Source organism: Mycteria americana, chromosome 5 (genome assembly GCF_035582795.1).
Source record: "Mycteria americana isolate JAX WOST 10 ecotype Jacksonville Zoo and Gardens chromosome 5, USCA_MyAme_1.0, whole genome shotgun sequence".
Taxonomy (NCBI): Eukaryota; Metazoa; Chordata; class Aves; order Ciconiiformes; family Ciconiidae; genus Mycteria; species Mycteria americana.
The window spans coordinates 45,307,094-45,322,066 of NC_134369.1; the positions used below are offsets into that span (position 1 = coordinate 45,307,094).

General features: G+C 37.4%; 1 protein-coding gene across 2 annotated transcripts in view; it reads right to left on the reverse strand.

The window, feature by feature from the left end:
• BAZ1A (bromodomain adjacent to zinc finger domain 1A) overlaps positions 1–14,973 on the reverse strand; it is a 66,994-nt gene that overhangs the window by 35,085 nt on the left and 16,936 nt on the right. For both annotated transcript variants that reach the window (XM_075503144.1, XM_075503142.1), the window contains exons 4-8: positions 11,344–11,487; positions 4,998–5,099; positions 3,658–3,745; positions 1,672–1,806; positions 909–1,011 (exon numbers count right to left, since the gene is read on the reverse strand). In XM_075503144.1, coding sequence (XP_075359259.1) covers positions 909–1,011; positions 1,672–1,806; positions 3,658–3,745; positions 4,998–5,099; positions 11,344–11,487 — 572 coding nt within the window. The remainder of the gene's footprint in view (positions 1–908; positions 1,012–1,671; positions 1,807–3,657; positions 3,746–4,997; positions 5,100–11,343; positions 11,488–14,973) is intronic.

Below are 14,973 nucleotides of genomic sequence, written 5' to 3' on the forward strand. Positions count from 1 at the left end.
CAGTTATTTAAGCAGATGTTGGACTAGGTAATTTCCAGACGTCCCTGCCATCCTAAAACATTATATGAAAATGGAAAGACGTAGAAACCAGAAGTTCACTGAAATATTTCCACAGATGAAAGCCTTTCCTTAGGAAGGACATCAGTGCTTACAATCCAGAAGAACATCTCCTTGACTGAGCTTTGTCTCCTCAGGAAGATGCACCAGTTTATCTAGTTAAACCCATGCAAAAGGTAGGTGGGTCCCCTTACTTCGTTTGAAATCAAGTTTAAATAGATCAGAAACAGGTCAAAACTAAGCCAAAATAATTCAATCAGTCCAAAATAAAAATCTCTTAAGTGATCTGTGCTCTTTTAATTAGAAAAATTTGTAAACATACTGTAAGTAATCTTGCAGAACATTTAGACATACCTTAAATATCTATGCACAGACTTCTTCAGAAAGACTCAAGATTTCCTTAAGGATTATTACAGGTTTAGAAAGCACTGCAGTTTTTTAAATTTTGAGGTAGTTTTTCCATTTACGGATTCTACTTATACTATAGATTGATTTGTGTTAAATGTTCATGTTTTGATATACCTTCAGCTGGTAAAATTTATACATGACTTCAGAATCCAAACTTCTACAGAAATTTATTTTGCTCTCTACTTATCTGAGATAGAAATCAACACAGCTGGACCACAAGCTTCCTACATTTCCCCCGTTTAATAAAATAAATTAAAAAGAAAACAAACCAGGAAACAACCATTCTAACCACTGAAAGGAACACTTTGCAATAGTGCTGGGGCAGTGCACTCTTATTACATTTTCCCTTTGAAAGGTACAACCCCAAAAATACTCTAATTATGGCCTGCTCTCAGACCTGCAAAAACTGGTTCTACTAGTCATAGGACTAAACCTCAACTTACCCATGGCCTGCATATCTTCTTTTTGCTTCTGGAACCTTGTCTTTTCCCTTGCTACTTTACTTTTGTTTCCTTGAGTATTTTGTTTAGCTGCAATCTCATCGTCCTGATAGAGAATTCGGAGGGGGAGTGGAAAAAAAGAACATAGTATCTACAGTGAAATGACCAGCAACAGATATTCCCAATTTTTCAACAGTTCTCTAAAACAAGAATAGAGACAGGCTGTAAGAGTTTCCCACAAACATACTAAATACTCAGAGATCCTGCCTAATAGCTGGGGGGACGGGGGGGGACAGGACCCAAAACTTTTTCTTCCAGCTTTCTTTTTAAATAAAATAGAGCACTAAGCTTTGCTGTGTTTAAATACAGGCAAGTGACATAACTGTATCTGAGGGCAAGTAACATAATTGTATCTAAGAGTACAAATTTCAGGTTTTTAGCAAATTATTTATTGATCCTTCCCAGAAGGGACAAGTACTCTATGTGCCTTCACAACACACTGAAAATCTAGTTTCTTGGTGGGATCACAGAAATAAGAAAGATAAAAATCAGAAGATAACATATCAAGTATGGTCCTTTTACCAGCTTAACTATAAAGCAATCCACTTCAATAGCAATTATGTAATATACTGCAATTCATCCTCAAAGAAAAAAAGCACAATGTCAACCTTGCATTCCAACTGTTCGGAAAAGTTCAGAGAAAATGGAAGAACTTAAAGACTACGCTGATCTGTCTTCACCTGGAATTTAAAATATTATTACTTACAAGACTAGTAGATGCCCTCTTTGGAGGTCTACCTCGCCGTCTGCTTGCAGGACTGAAGATAAATGTGGGTGGGTCATCAGGAAAGAAGTAGGAGAAATTTTGTTCTGCGAGATTATATTTTGCAATTGAAGTTGCCTTAATAAGAAAGATGAAAACGGGTATTTATTGTTAAATTCTTACCTTTTCATAAATATAAGCTAATTAATGAATCATTAATTCACAAAGAAGGACAATAAAAGTAACTAGATTCACAACTGGTTAGCTTAGGATAAGAAATAAAACTCTGAAATAGTGTAACTGTAGAGTTCATCCACCAAGGGGATAATAACGTAAGCAGCGTATATTTGAAAATAGAATTTGGCCTCATTTGGTAATATTTTATTTCTTTAGATGGCTTTTAGCAAACACAGCTGGACACAGTCTTCCACAGTTACTTCAGTAATTTCCTAGCAAGTTACTGAAATGTGTTGAGAATGACTTTTGATAGAGAAAGCTGGAAAATTAATTTACTGAAGAATCACATAATTCTTCACATACTTAAACATTTCTGGAGGAGGAGAAAATTTATTACTTCTCTCATTCTGAATTGTCAAGTTTCTTTTTAAGTCTGCTTTCTCAACCTGGTGACTTCAGGAAGTCTGCCCTTATCAAGTGATACGGATGAGGATACAAAGGAGACACTCCAAATAGGACATGTTCACGTAACTGCTGACATGCAAGGCAATCAGCAAGGGAACAAGGAGACGCTCCACAAAAAGCCCAAACAAAGAGAAGATGACAAATGCACACATATACAGAAGATAACAATTTTCCTGAGGCACCAGAAAGCATCTCTAATAGATCACTAGACCCAGCACATTATCACATCAAGGACAACATGATTGCTAACATGCCCAAGGGAGGGAGCAGTTTATCCCTTTCAGCTCTAACTTCTTCTATTTCCATTTCTTTAAAAGAGACAGACTTTAAAGTTACAAACTTATTTAGAAATTAGTTGCCTTTGTTATTTCCACAACTTTCAGAGGCAACACTCTCATTGATGTTCTCATCTCAGAGCTTTCCTGAGCAGTTAAATAGTTGTATGAGGATTCCTCTTACACACACACACAAAACACAAGACGTAATAAACAAACATGCTACTTTCTAAAAACAAGATGAAGATAAGAAGGATTTCAGGGTCAAGGCTGCAATATGCAGTGAAAGAGTCCAGGATCTCCTGTGGCACAGCAAGCAAGGCAAGGGAAATTGCTGCCTATTTGGTAAGTGTGGGAAAAGCTGCTCAATTCCTTGAGCACAAGGAAACAGAAATTCTCAGTCATCCTGCGCAGACTAAGATGTGAACTTTAGTCTGAACTTGTACTAACTTTCACCACGTATCTCCACATAAGACGACAAAAATATGCATCTTAACATCTTAAATATCTAAGGCCTCATCAAAAGCCCATTCCAGCTACCTGAGCTCTTCGGTACTTCTGTCTCACTGAAGAATGGGAGACTGAATTCAATCTATAATAAAATATTTTCCAGCTAAAAGCATTACAACAGAATAATATTAGCTTACTGTACCAAAACAGAAAAAGTTAATTTTTATTTGACTTAGAAATACCAGCTGCGTACCTTGAAGAATGAAAACAACTCGTGTTAGACTAAGCAAAAATATATTATGTTTTAGTAAATAACATTTTTCTAGGTAAAAGTGCCTGTTTTTATTTTGGGGACTTTTCTAAACTGGTAGCTAAAGAAGAAATTAGCGAATTGAATTCTGCTGTAAAAAACTAAACTCTGTTTTTTACAGAAAAAGTTGCAGTATTCATCCTTTTATTTTGGAAAAGTCCAATACTAACTCAATATATTATACTTACAAAAAGCTAAACTTGATGTAGTTTAAAAAAGAAGCTCTGAGCAGCTAGTAGAGAAGAGGGGAAAAAAAAAAAAAGACTGAGTAAGGTCAATATTCTATCCCACTAATTATTCCTTCTTATTTACCTTAGTTTTAATGACTCCATCATGTGGTTCACAGTGTTGTTTCAGAAAAAGTTTAAGTCTATCACGAGAAAAGAGATGTTTCCTCCGGCTGTATTAGGAAAGAAAGGTAGCATTATCAACTAACATCTTTAATTATTGTTTAAGTACAGCTGACAATATGTGCAAGAACACATGTAACATCATATGATTGACCTTTTTCTCATTTTATTAGAAATTACACCCTTACTATTATAACTAACAGCCATTCTTTGCAACCCCAACTCAGCTGAAAATTTCCTTATGAACAAAACAAAACCCAAGTAATACTTAAACAGTTGTTTTATGCATCTGTAATTTTTGTTTTGAAGATCCTGGTATGTCCTCTTTTATACACACATACAGACAAACTCCAATAGCCTATTCATCCCCGCTAGATCCTCCAAACATTCCTTTCTATCACAGTAGCTTTTAAAACCCCTAAATAAAACTAAAGTCCAATTGTTTCAGAAGGGGGTGAAAACAAACAAGCAAACAAGGACAGCAGGAAAGCAGCATTCACGTCTCTCAAACGGGGAGGTAAGGCACAGAAGTCTCAAGCCAACAAGCGGGAGGGGTGAATTCACACACTGCTTGGTCAGGCTGTGGCACTCCTCACTACACAACAGTGTGCGCTCTAAATGCTTCCTGGCATCCCAGGGAACCCACAGTACTTCATGGGAAGGAAAAAAACCAACTACACAGGAGTAGTTAGTGAAAAAACTAATCTCTACCCATGCTGGAACTAAATGACTTGAAATCACTGAAATTTTTTTTCAAAGTATCCAGTTTATAAAGTTTTGATGCACAATCTACTGTTAAAAAAAAGTTTTAACTAAATTCAAGACAAAATTATGTTATTTAAGAAGCAAAAACTCTTCGCAGTTTTCTATTTTAAAGCAGTAAAGCAGTCTGATTGCCAATGTCTGCTACAACATTTCAAACCAGCAATGGTACCACGCAGAGAGACAGCTCACAATGCCAACAGTTCATCAATATTATAGGATAGGGTTCTCAAACTTTTTATCACTTCCTCCATCAGTCACAGCAGTAGGCACAGGTATCAGAAGCAACAGGAAGTCTCATCTGTGTGCCAACAACAGCACAGAGACTTGTAAGGAGTTGGTATCTGTGTTAATACTAGTAAAGCTGGAACCCTTGCTGCAAAAAGCCCGTGAAACATGGTATTTTGTTCCAGTGCCTCTAACTAGCAGTTCTAACATATTATTTTAAAATGCCATTTTACATCAAAAACATCTTACAGTGACTTACACAACTCACACAGTTATAAAGTACAATTTTAACTTTCATATACTAATTTTTACCTTAGTTGAGATGCTTTAACGATAACAGCTTCATATAGTTCTTTTTTAATAGGTTGGACTTTATATTTGAACAAAGAAGGATCAATTATGGCTTTCTTCTCCCTAAAAAAATTTTTAAAAAATTAAAAAGTTAACTACAATCACAAAACATCAGTCTTATATTATACACATTTAATATATTTATACACATACACAATGGATCTCTTGAAAATACCCAGCCATATTTAATACAGACTGTAACTTCCGCTGGTACCAAAGACGACCTATTCACTTCTGCCAGCTTTTCTGCCACTAGATTTAGATATGCATCAAAGCCAGTTCCTGCACGGAACAGGAAAAGGGATCAGGGATGTTGGTTTTCTTAGCAGGCAGATGAGACATGAGAAGGGAAGGAAGAACAAAGAGGGAGACCAGTAGTGACATATCCCTATCCCCCAGAAAATCATCTCCTTAATACTCTCAGTACTTATGATGGCAACAGGAAGGCAGGAAAAAGGAGAAAAAGATGATGAGGAAGAAGTCCAAAAGACAAGAGTTAAATAAAATGAATAAAAATAGTAGCCATAGAGCTACAGATCACATCTCAAAATGAATAAAAAAACAGGTAGAATATTTTACTGAAACGCAAATTTAGAAAAGACATCCTCACCAACAACATTCTGAAAATAACAGGAATCACAAGGCAACGCATCTACGCTTTAAAATAAATGCTTATCGAGTTACATGTTTCTTTCCCCAAAGTGTACTTCCCTTCTACAGCTATCATATTTTTTAAACTAGATTTTTTTCCCCCCCATGGAAAATATTTCTTCAGTTTTAACATAATAGTAACTGTTTTCTTACACCTCTTCCTAGGAGAATAACCACCCAGGTCTGGTGTGCTACCAAAACAAAATTCACTCCTTTAAAAAACAGAGAGAGGGGTTTTGCCAGAGACAATATAATAGTGTGGTATATTTATAGACAGACTTCATGAACAGAGTTAAACTACTGAGATTTTCTTTAAATAATGTTGCATTTTGCTATTAAACAACAGAACTAACTTCTCCTAGGGTGGTAATTTGTAATCAAAAGTCGTATTGCTTTATCAGGAAGAATTCAACCGTCATCTTATTTCATCAGTAAGGGAAGGTGAAGAAGTTATGTGGATGAACTAGGAGATTTACAGCTATGCATTTCGTCATCACTGTCGGTCCTTCTGGCATTTACAAAATGCTTGAAGGTGGAGTCTGTGACAAAACAAAATAAATCAGTATACTACTTGCTATTCTTTACCCCTATGAAGAACATATGCAAAAATGTAGTGAACTGTACTTTGCAAGGTTGTTGAATATGAAATTTACTCCAATTCTTATTTTTTCCCCCACTAACTCTGTGAAATAGAAGTCCAAAGAAATGCAACATTCAGATGCCTAATAATAAATACATTAATACAAATGAAGTGTAAAAGAAACTACTTATCCACAGTTAGTGTCAGCTTAGATGAGAATGATTTGCAAATTTCTGGAGAAAAACTGTTTACAATGATTAAATGATCAACATAGTTAAAAACAAAGGGACAGAAAAGAAGATTTAGACTTGGAAACAGCAACACAATCTACTGGACCTACAGATAAGCACTATGATATACCATCTGCCTTGCATGATGCTATTCAAGTTAAAGTCTGAAGTTGTCACTCAGACCAACTCCAATTTAAGAAAAATAATTTAAAAAACCCCATCCAGCTAGTCACAGTAGCAAAACAGAGATAAACTGTATAAACAAAGTTATTCAGTATACCCACTGGCAATATTTTAACATCTCTGCCTGTAATTTTAAGTTTGTTAAAAGAGGCTTCATATTTTGGTCATACCATGACTTGGCCTTCCATGGTCATCTTCAGTCTCAAGATAGGAAAGCTAAAGTAATGAAGGCTGTTGCTAGGCATTTCTGGATAGTATCAAATACAAACTTGTTCCCTCACCATACACCCCTGCATTTCCAGTCCTTTAGTCTAACAAGCTAAAGGAGGACCGAAACAGATAATGTTCGGATACAAAATAAAAGGCAGAGTACCAGTGTTATAAAGTATATTAACTTATTTATACATTTTTAATAGATTCTCAGCTCCAATACTGTCTGTAATCAAAAGCCGGGCTCAAAGAATAATCAAATGGTTAACTCTTGTATCATGAACATTTACTTTTTAGTTTGAGTAAATCCTTCTCTCACCTTCAGTGGATCATATATAATAGCCCCAACCTAGTTTCCAAACACACTAAGTTTTTTCTGCACAGTTTCTGAGTTTCCAATGATTATGCTAAGAAATTAATATATTCCTGAAATCTTCCTCCATAAATCCAAACTGAAAGTCAAAATTTTGCTTAGCGCAGAAGAGGAAGAAAAAGGTCATTCAGTATGCATAGAAAGCTTTAAAAATTACATAGATTATCTAATTGCTTTGGCATAAAAGTCATATTATTTTTTGTTAGTTTTTACTTTATAAAGCATTATACAAAACACATGAGAGTTAGCAAAGGTTAGACCCATTTTGCAGCAGAGATCCCCTACAGCAAGTCCTCACAGGACAGCTCTGACAGACCACCAGATCCTGAGGAAAGAATAACAGAATATCTTGTAACTTAGTCAGTGAAAACTGGAACTGACCCACCCATATTATACTAGTTTCTACAGCACTCAAGTAAGTGTGCCTAGCACCTGGCAGTCTTGCATTTTTTGAATGTGGTTATTCTGAACCACCACCAGACAATAATCTCATCAGCTCTTCCATTACTTTGGCACGGTGACCATATGACCTGGATATAAATTTCTGCTCACAGTCCTGCTGTATTATATTCAGACTGCATGGTCTTAAGGTAGCTTCACCAAGAAACTTCTAAGACCTTGTCCTTCTGAGTTACCTCCTCCAGGACATGACTATCTATATTATCCGGTCTGAGTCTTGCTGGAGCTACCTTTATCTTGCGGTATTAATAGAACTAGAAGAATTGCATAGAAAAATACTGAGGGTTAGAGGATCAGGAATGCATCTAAAATGAATGCTGTGCTCCTTTTCCAAAAAGAGGCAGTGGCTTTTCTTCTCTTTGACTAAGTTTGGGAATGGGAAAAGCTCCCTTGAAGAATGCTTGCTAAATAACATGATCATTTATGGTCTCCTTATGCTCCAGTGCAAGCATTACACAGAGGTAATCTGTCATTATATTGATCCTGATAGAAAAGCTGGCCTCTGCACACCTTTGAAAGTTGCTGCTGCCAAGCTACTTCGTACTGAGCAATTACAACCGCCCATTTGGAACTGCAAATATTTTCTGGAATCTGACTAAAACTTCAAATGGAAATACAACAACATGAAGACTGATAACAGCATGCTGGTTATACCGCTCTAGGGACAAGACAGCAGCACTTTACAACAAAATCCTGACTTTGAACCTTTTCATGAAGATTTTAAGCTGTGTTTGATCTTGTACTTTGGTCTTTCCTTACAATACAAAGTAGACTAAGACCTACCATCATGATTATTAGATTCAGGGGCTGGAGGGATGACAGAGGAAGAAATGAGAGAGGAAAGATAAGAATTAAAGATGAGGAAAGATTTGTTCTACTGAAGACATTGTATAGCTTTAATGACAAGCTATGACAGCTCTTTTTGAAATAGCCTGTTCATAATTTCTTCTTCAAATAGAGGCAGAAAACTAGGTTGAAGGTGGTAAAAAATCTGGATGGTAAGGTTCCACTGGGATAATTTCCAGAAACTTTGTTACACCTGCTTGCATCCCAAAATTTGCAGAAACAATTAACCCTTCCCCAAAATAAAGATGATACTTCACTTCAAATTGAATAAACACCCAAATTTACTGCCATGAACCAGCCAGCAAGCCAATAAGAATTTTTTCTTCCAGTATTTCTCATGTGGTTGATGGTTCACATTACTTATAGCCCTGGCAGGAGGAATGCCATGAATTAAGTTGCAGCTAGTATTGTATATATTTGGCAGTATATAGCCCCCCAATCTCCACTCTGCTGCTGAGTGCTAAAGCAAATGCAAGAGTTCAACCTTACCCCTAAGACTAGCAGTTTAAGGTATGAACACTGCTATTCTATGATGACCACTATCCTATTGGTACCAGAGGGTCCCAGGGCACAGCATCAACAGTAAGATCTAAGACTGCTATCTTTTCCTTCGCAACCCAGGCCTTATAAGGCAGCCTGTTTTTCTGAGGGAGTGCAGGAGTGAGAGCATCCTGGCCTCTTTCTCCCTGTACAACCTCAGCTTTTACTGCAGAACACAATAAAAAAGGTCAGCAGGAACACTTGTACAGAACGCGTGGCTATTTCTGCCCCATGCAGGCAGAAGTGGGGTCAGAGAAAGGTTGGGATCTCTAATGACATCTATTTTCAGTTAAGATTCTCTAGCCTTACAGATTCTTTAGGAAAAATATTTGCAGATGGCCCATCAATCTGTGCTGTGCTCCCCTCCCCCTCTCTCACAAACACACTGAGCATCTGCTGTACCATTGTTTAACGGCACTGCAGCTTTGCACGAAGGCTGCGTCTCAAAACCTGGAGATTTGTGTGCAGACAGAGGCAGAACTGTGGTTCTGCACATATCAACTTGACACTGGTCCCAAGGTGAATAACATCCGTATTTTCCACATCCAAGTTTCTCCATAAACAACCAAATATAGTCCCTGAAGGATTAGGGCTGCAAAACAAATTCATTCAGTTCAGTGGGATTGCTTATTGTTGTAAGTAAGGGTATACGGAATCTTAGATGCCAATACACAAAAATTGACAACAATGCTTTACTTTCAGACAGGTTTTACAGGTACAGCAAATAAAACTTTCCAAGTTTGCATATACCCAGAAACTAACTGGAGTGTTATTACACTCTTGCATTTGTTACGAAAAGACTTGCTTCAAACTTCCAGTAAGCATTTTAAAGCTGTAAGAGGTTTGCAATTTAAGCTTGTAGCATATATGTTAGTTAGGTATGACACAGAACAGTGCTTCAAAAATTTGTATATTGTCACAAGATTTCCCTTTTAAGAGAAAGACATTATTTTCCCTCCCTTCTCTGCATTGTCAAAATAAGTAATCAGCTGGGGAGAACTACAGATTGACTGGGAGTGTAAGTCTCCATCTTACTACCATCTCTGCATTCATGGAAGTGACAGCAATAGAAAGGGATCAGTCCCAGTCAGCTCTATGCATGCTTGCATTATTCCAAGAATAACCTCCTTTCAAATGCCATATGCCTTGTGGAACGCAGAAAATGCATTTATTTTCCTCAAAGATGTAGGACCTCTTCATGAACAACTTGGACACTGCCTTCAAGAGACAGCAGAGAATTTAAAAAATTATTTATCCCATGTTATTTTCTTAGCCAAGTGAGGAGCCCCACCCTAGTTATTCAAGACATGTCTGGACATAGAAGTCCTCATGCAGCAATCAGTGAGAATAACTTCTGCATCCACGTGACATCTCAAAATCAATGACAGTTCATGTAAAGCCTGTATGTTGCTAGATACAAGATTGGGGCCCACTTCAAACCCTCTTCTTTCATCAACATTGTACTTGTGAAGCACAGAAATTTTTCTTCTTGTTATACTGCTAGGATAAGATGCATATATAAGCTCAATTACTGATCGGTAAAGGGATACTCCAAATTAACCACCACAGTCATAGCCAAGAAGCTCTCTTATTCAGTGTTATTAAGCTACTCCAGCCTATAGGCAATTCCTTAAGACAAGACACACACTGTTTCACTGCACCTAAAATCATAATCAAATCCATGAAATACAACGGTATATTTATATGGACACATGCACAATGACAAAAGCTTTGTACATGTTTATATTTTGGACGCAAACACATTAAGTCTCTGGAAAGACTTTTCAGAGAGTTCCAGTAAGAGCATGTCCTCTTATTATAAGGCAATCTCAACTCTGAGCCCCATGATGGAAGTCAAGTAATACATCATGCTAAGTAGTACCAGACTGTAGAAATGGAGAACATCACTGCATTTTCCAAGCTATAGCAGCACAGAGAGGACTTGTGATAGGCTTGTATGGCTCTTCCACCATCTCTCAACAGAAACACTTGTCATTCCAAGCAGATTAACAATGACTATTCTGTATGTACCCCATTTCTCATAACACACAGTTCTCTGGTGGATTACACATAGCATAACTGGCACCTGTGAATATTCAGCTTGTCACCTTCAGCTGGCTGATCACTCATGATCCATACAGACCAAATAATTTGTTTCAGTCAGACCCTGCCAAGTCTGCTTTAGTCTCATTTCTACCCAGCCCAAATGCTTTATACTGTAAAAGTATCATTTACCCATTTTGTGCAGAGCTATTGTGCGTTTCTGAGTCGTCACTGTCACTGATGACAATTGTGTCTCCGTCAGCGCTGCTGGCGTGGCCGTTTGCCATTCCGTTGTGATGGGCTGGAGCTATGACTTCCAAAATCTTACACTGCAACCTGAAATAAAACACAGACATTTATTACTGTCAAAGTGTTTCACTAGTGCAAGGAGTCTAAAGTTGTAGCAGATGTTATTTTAAGAATACATATATAACTGAACATTGTATTGTCTACTAAATAAGTAAATAGCTAAGAGCCTTGCACTGAAATACTAGGTAAAATATTAATTTCATGAGTTTCATCTAATAAGTGAACAAATTCATCTGCTTACACAACTATCATTATTCAGGACAACAAATCAAGTCACTGGTAGAATTATTCGTGGTTGTGAATTTTTTTTCAGTTCTTACTTAAGTAAACTAAAAGTTAATGTGTTACTTGAAAACTAGAGACCAAACCTTTTACATTTATTTTGATAGCAGTTTAAGAAAAGCAAAAGATTTTCAGATCCCAAAGTATTTTTACTCATAAGAGATCATCATCTACTGCTGTTGATGACCTAAATAAACACGGCTGAAATGATCATTATGCATCTAATCTTAATAATGGCCCATTTATCTGCTGACACATATTAAGGCTCCATCTGGCACGCACACAATTGACAAAACAAGTCTATCCCTTTTCCATCCTGAATGCTAGTTATAAAAGGCAGAATTAACTACATATTAAAAGTATAATTAATCGACACTTCATGCTGGGTAACTGTATTATAGTTGGTTCTTAACCACTAACTTTCACCCCTTTCTGGAATTCCGTGGTTCACATTTTTTAGTTTAATCTCCTAAAGCCTTGTCTGCTTCATGAAAATTAACTATTGCAGTCAATGGATGCTGTCACATACTACCCCTAAAAGCTCAAAGCATGGGGGGAGAAAGAACGCAATAACTCTCTTCTCTGGGCACCCAACACTGTCACTTGAAATGAATAAAATGGAGAATACATGAAGCACAGGGCTTGAATTAGCATGGCATCACACCTAAGTTAAAAACAAACAAACAAAAAAACCCCAACAAATCTATGACAGACAAATTCTAAGTGTTCTTCTATCCGAACTGAACACTGGCAAAAAGGAAACAATGTCAAAATATTTCTTAAACACCTCTTTCTGCAATCAGACAGTACTATCCAAAATCTACACACATTGAGGGGGGAAAAAAAAAGAGGGGGGAAGAGAGAGAAAAGTTGAAAATATTAAAATATCCTAGGTCATATTCACTTGTGAATTTAGCTAGGACCAGTAACACAGTGCCTGTAGCTGTCCTCCCCAAGCCTCTCTCCAACAGGGAGAGCGCTCCAGGATGCTCCAATGGGATATGTTGTTTAAAAAAATATAAAAATAGTTTAAGAAAAAACCCAACCTATTAACATCCTTATATATTCCTAAAGACAACAATATGATCAATGCTTAATTCTCCACAGGGACACCAGAGCTGCCTGCATGCGGAGGCAGCCTGAGTGTGCTGGACTCACTGACCACAGGCACGCTGCCGTTCCAATGCAGCCGGTCCCCGTTTCCAAAGCCGGCTGGTCCAGGGCTGGAAGACGCGTTTTCCTGGTGAGTGGAGCCCAAGCTAATTAACTGTGCAAATCTAAATAGACTCTGTGTAAAGGACCAAGAGCACCGAAGTATGTAACAGAGCCAGAGCCTAGTGGCTGTTCACAAAAGAAGTCCAGGTCCAACGAGGCTTAAGGTCTGGCCCAGCACCAGACGCTGGCTGAGTCCTACGAGAAAAGTCTATCACTACAGTATTTTGGTTTTCCAATATTGAGAGCATCACAGCCTCCCCTTCATACTAAATAATACAGAGCTGACTGCATGGCAGAATGTGTATTATTAGGCTGGTTTTTTAAAATCCAATAAAGATAGCCTGCTAAAAAAGACTTGTTAGTAGAATTATTTTTGTTTTCAGAGTATAAAATATATTTCCTAGAGAGTTCAATTCAATTGAAAAAACACTTTTAAATTAATTTCTAAGGGAAAATAATCAAAAGCACCAATGCTTAAGACTATTGACACTTTTTCTAATTTGTTTACTATTTGAAGACCACTAGAGGGAGCGCATATACACTAAATTTGCAATCACAGTAAAAGAGACACATGAAAGCTAAATCGCAACCTATGCTACCCAATGCCACAAAAGGACAAAGACGCTAAAACACACACACACGAATCAATCCTCCTGGACAAAAAGACTTGAGCATTTAGTCACTGAGTATTTTACCAACACTTCATTTACCTGCTTATCCATCAGACAGCCCTGTAATTTACAGGGTATCACATCTCCTTCTGTAAGAATAGAAATTATATATTCTATACACTTGATGCTGGCAAGTAGCAAAATCCCTAATACAGCTGCCTTTTTTTCCCCTTTTTATTATTAAATAGGGAGAATCACTAACGGAATAAGCTATCACAGAAAGCAAGTGATTCTCCATCCTCTATGCCTTCATTCAAATCACTACCAGAAATCTTTGGGGAAGGAATCAAGTGAAACACACATTACCTGGCTCAGTAAAAAGGCAAACCCAATGAAATTGAATGGTTACTGATAGACAGGAGATTAAAGAAAGTGATGCTACCATTCCTTCTGGCATTAAAGAAATAATAATCTACGAACGACATTTTTTAGCCTTGCTACAGTCAAGCCATGGCTAGTGGCAGCCAACTCCCTGGGCTAAGAGAGGCAAACACGCTCGGCCTCTAGTGTGAACAAAGGTCTGCTCTTCTCAATAACCTAATCATTCCCTGACTTCACTTATTACAACTCTTACTTTATATCATAAGGCACGTAAAAAGCAGAGCTGAAAGCTGAAGCAAGACACTCAAATGAAGCATACTACTTGAAATACTTTCTAAAAAGGATACCTTAAGATCTTTACAGAGCTTATGTCAAAGTCAAACCATGCTCACTCACTATTTCCCATAAAATAAGAACTGGGGGCACCTCAATCTAAAAAGGCAGCAGCATTAAAGTAAATAAATACATACCCTAATATCCCCCTCAGTCAGGAAGCACTTCCTTCAAATAACAGTAAATACTGTGAAGAAGCTTATAGCCACTCTAGGTGAATCCCAAAGGTATTCAGAAAAGGATCAGATAAATTGAGAATAAAGCCATCATGAACTTTTACACAATAGTCCCAGCAACTCTAGGTCAGACGCTGACAGCCAAAGGCTAGAACAGTAAACCTGCAAAAGGATTACCCCCTACTCAAACAGTTTTGCATTCCTCTCTGCACTACAGGCTGCTATCAACGACAGGGTACACGTCCTCTGACCTGTCCCAAGGATGGCCTTTATCCTCACAGCTTTATTTTTTGCTACACTCAGAAACCAAGCTCTTTGAGGTCTTTTACGTTATGGGAAAGGTTCCAAGAAGTGCTGGGCTTACATGATTAAACCTGGGGTTTTTTGAAGAAAGAGAACAACAACACAGGAGCCCAAACATTTTAAATACAAAGCCAGAGGAGGTATCATCAATGTAATTTTTTTAAAATAACAGTGCATATCTCCTCCTCTCTCAAATTAAAAAAAATGAGTTC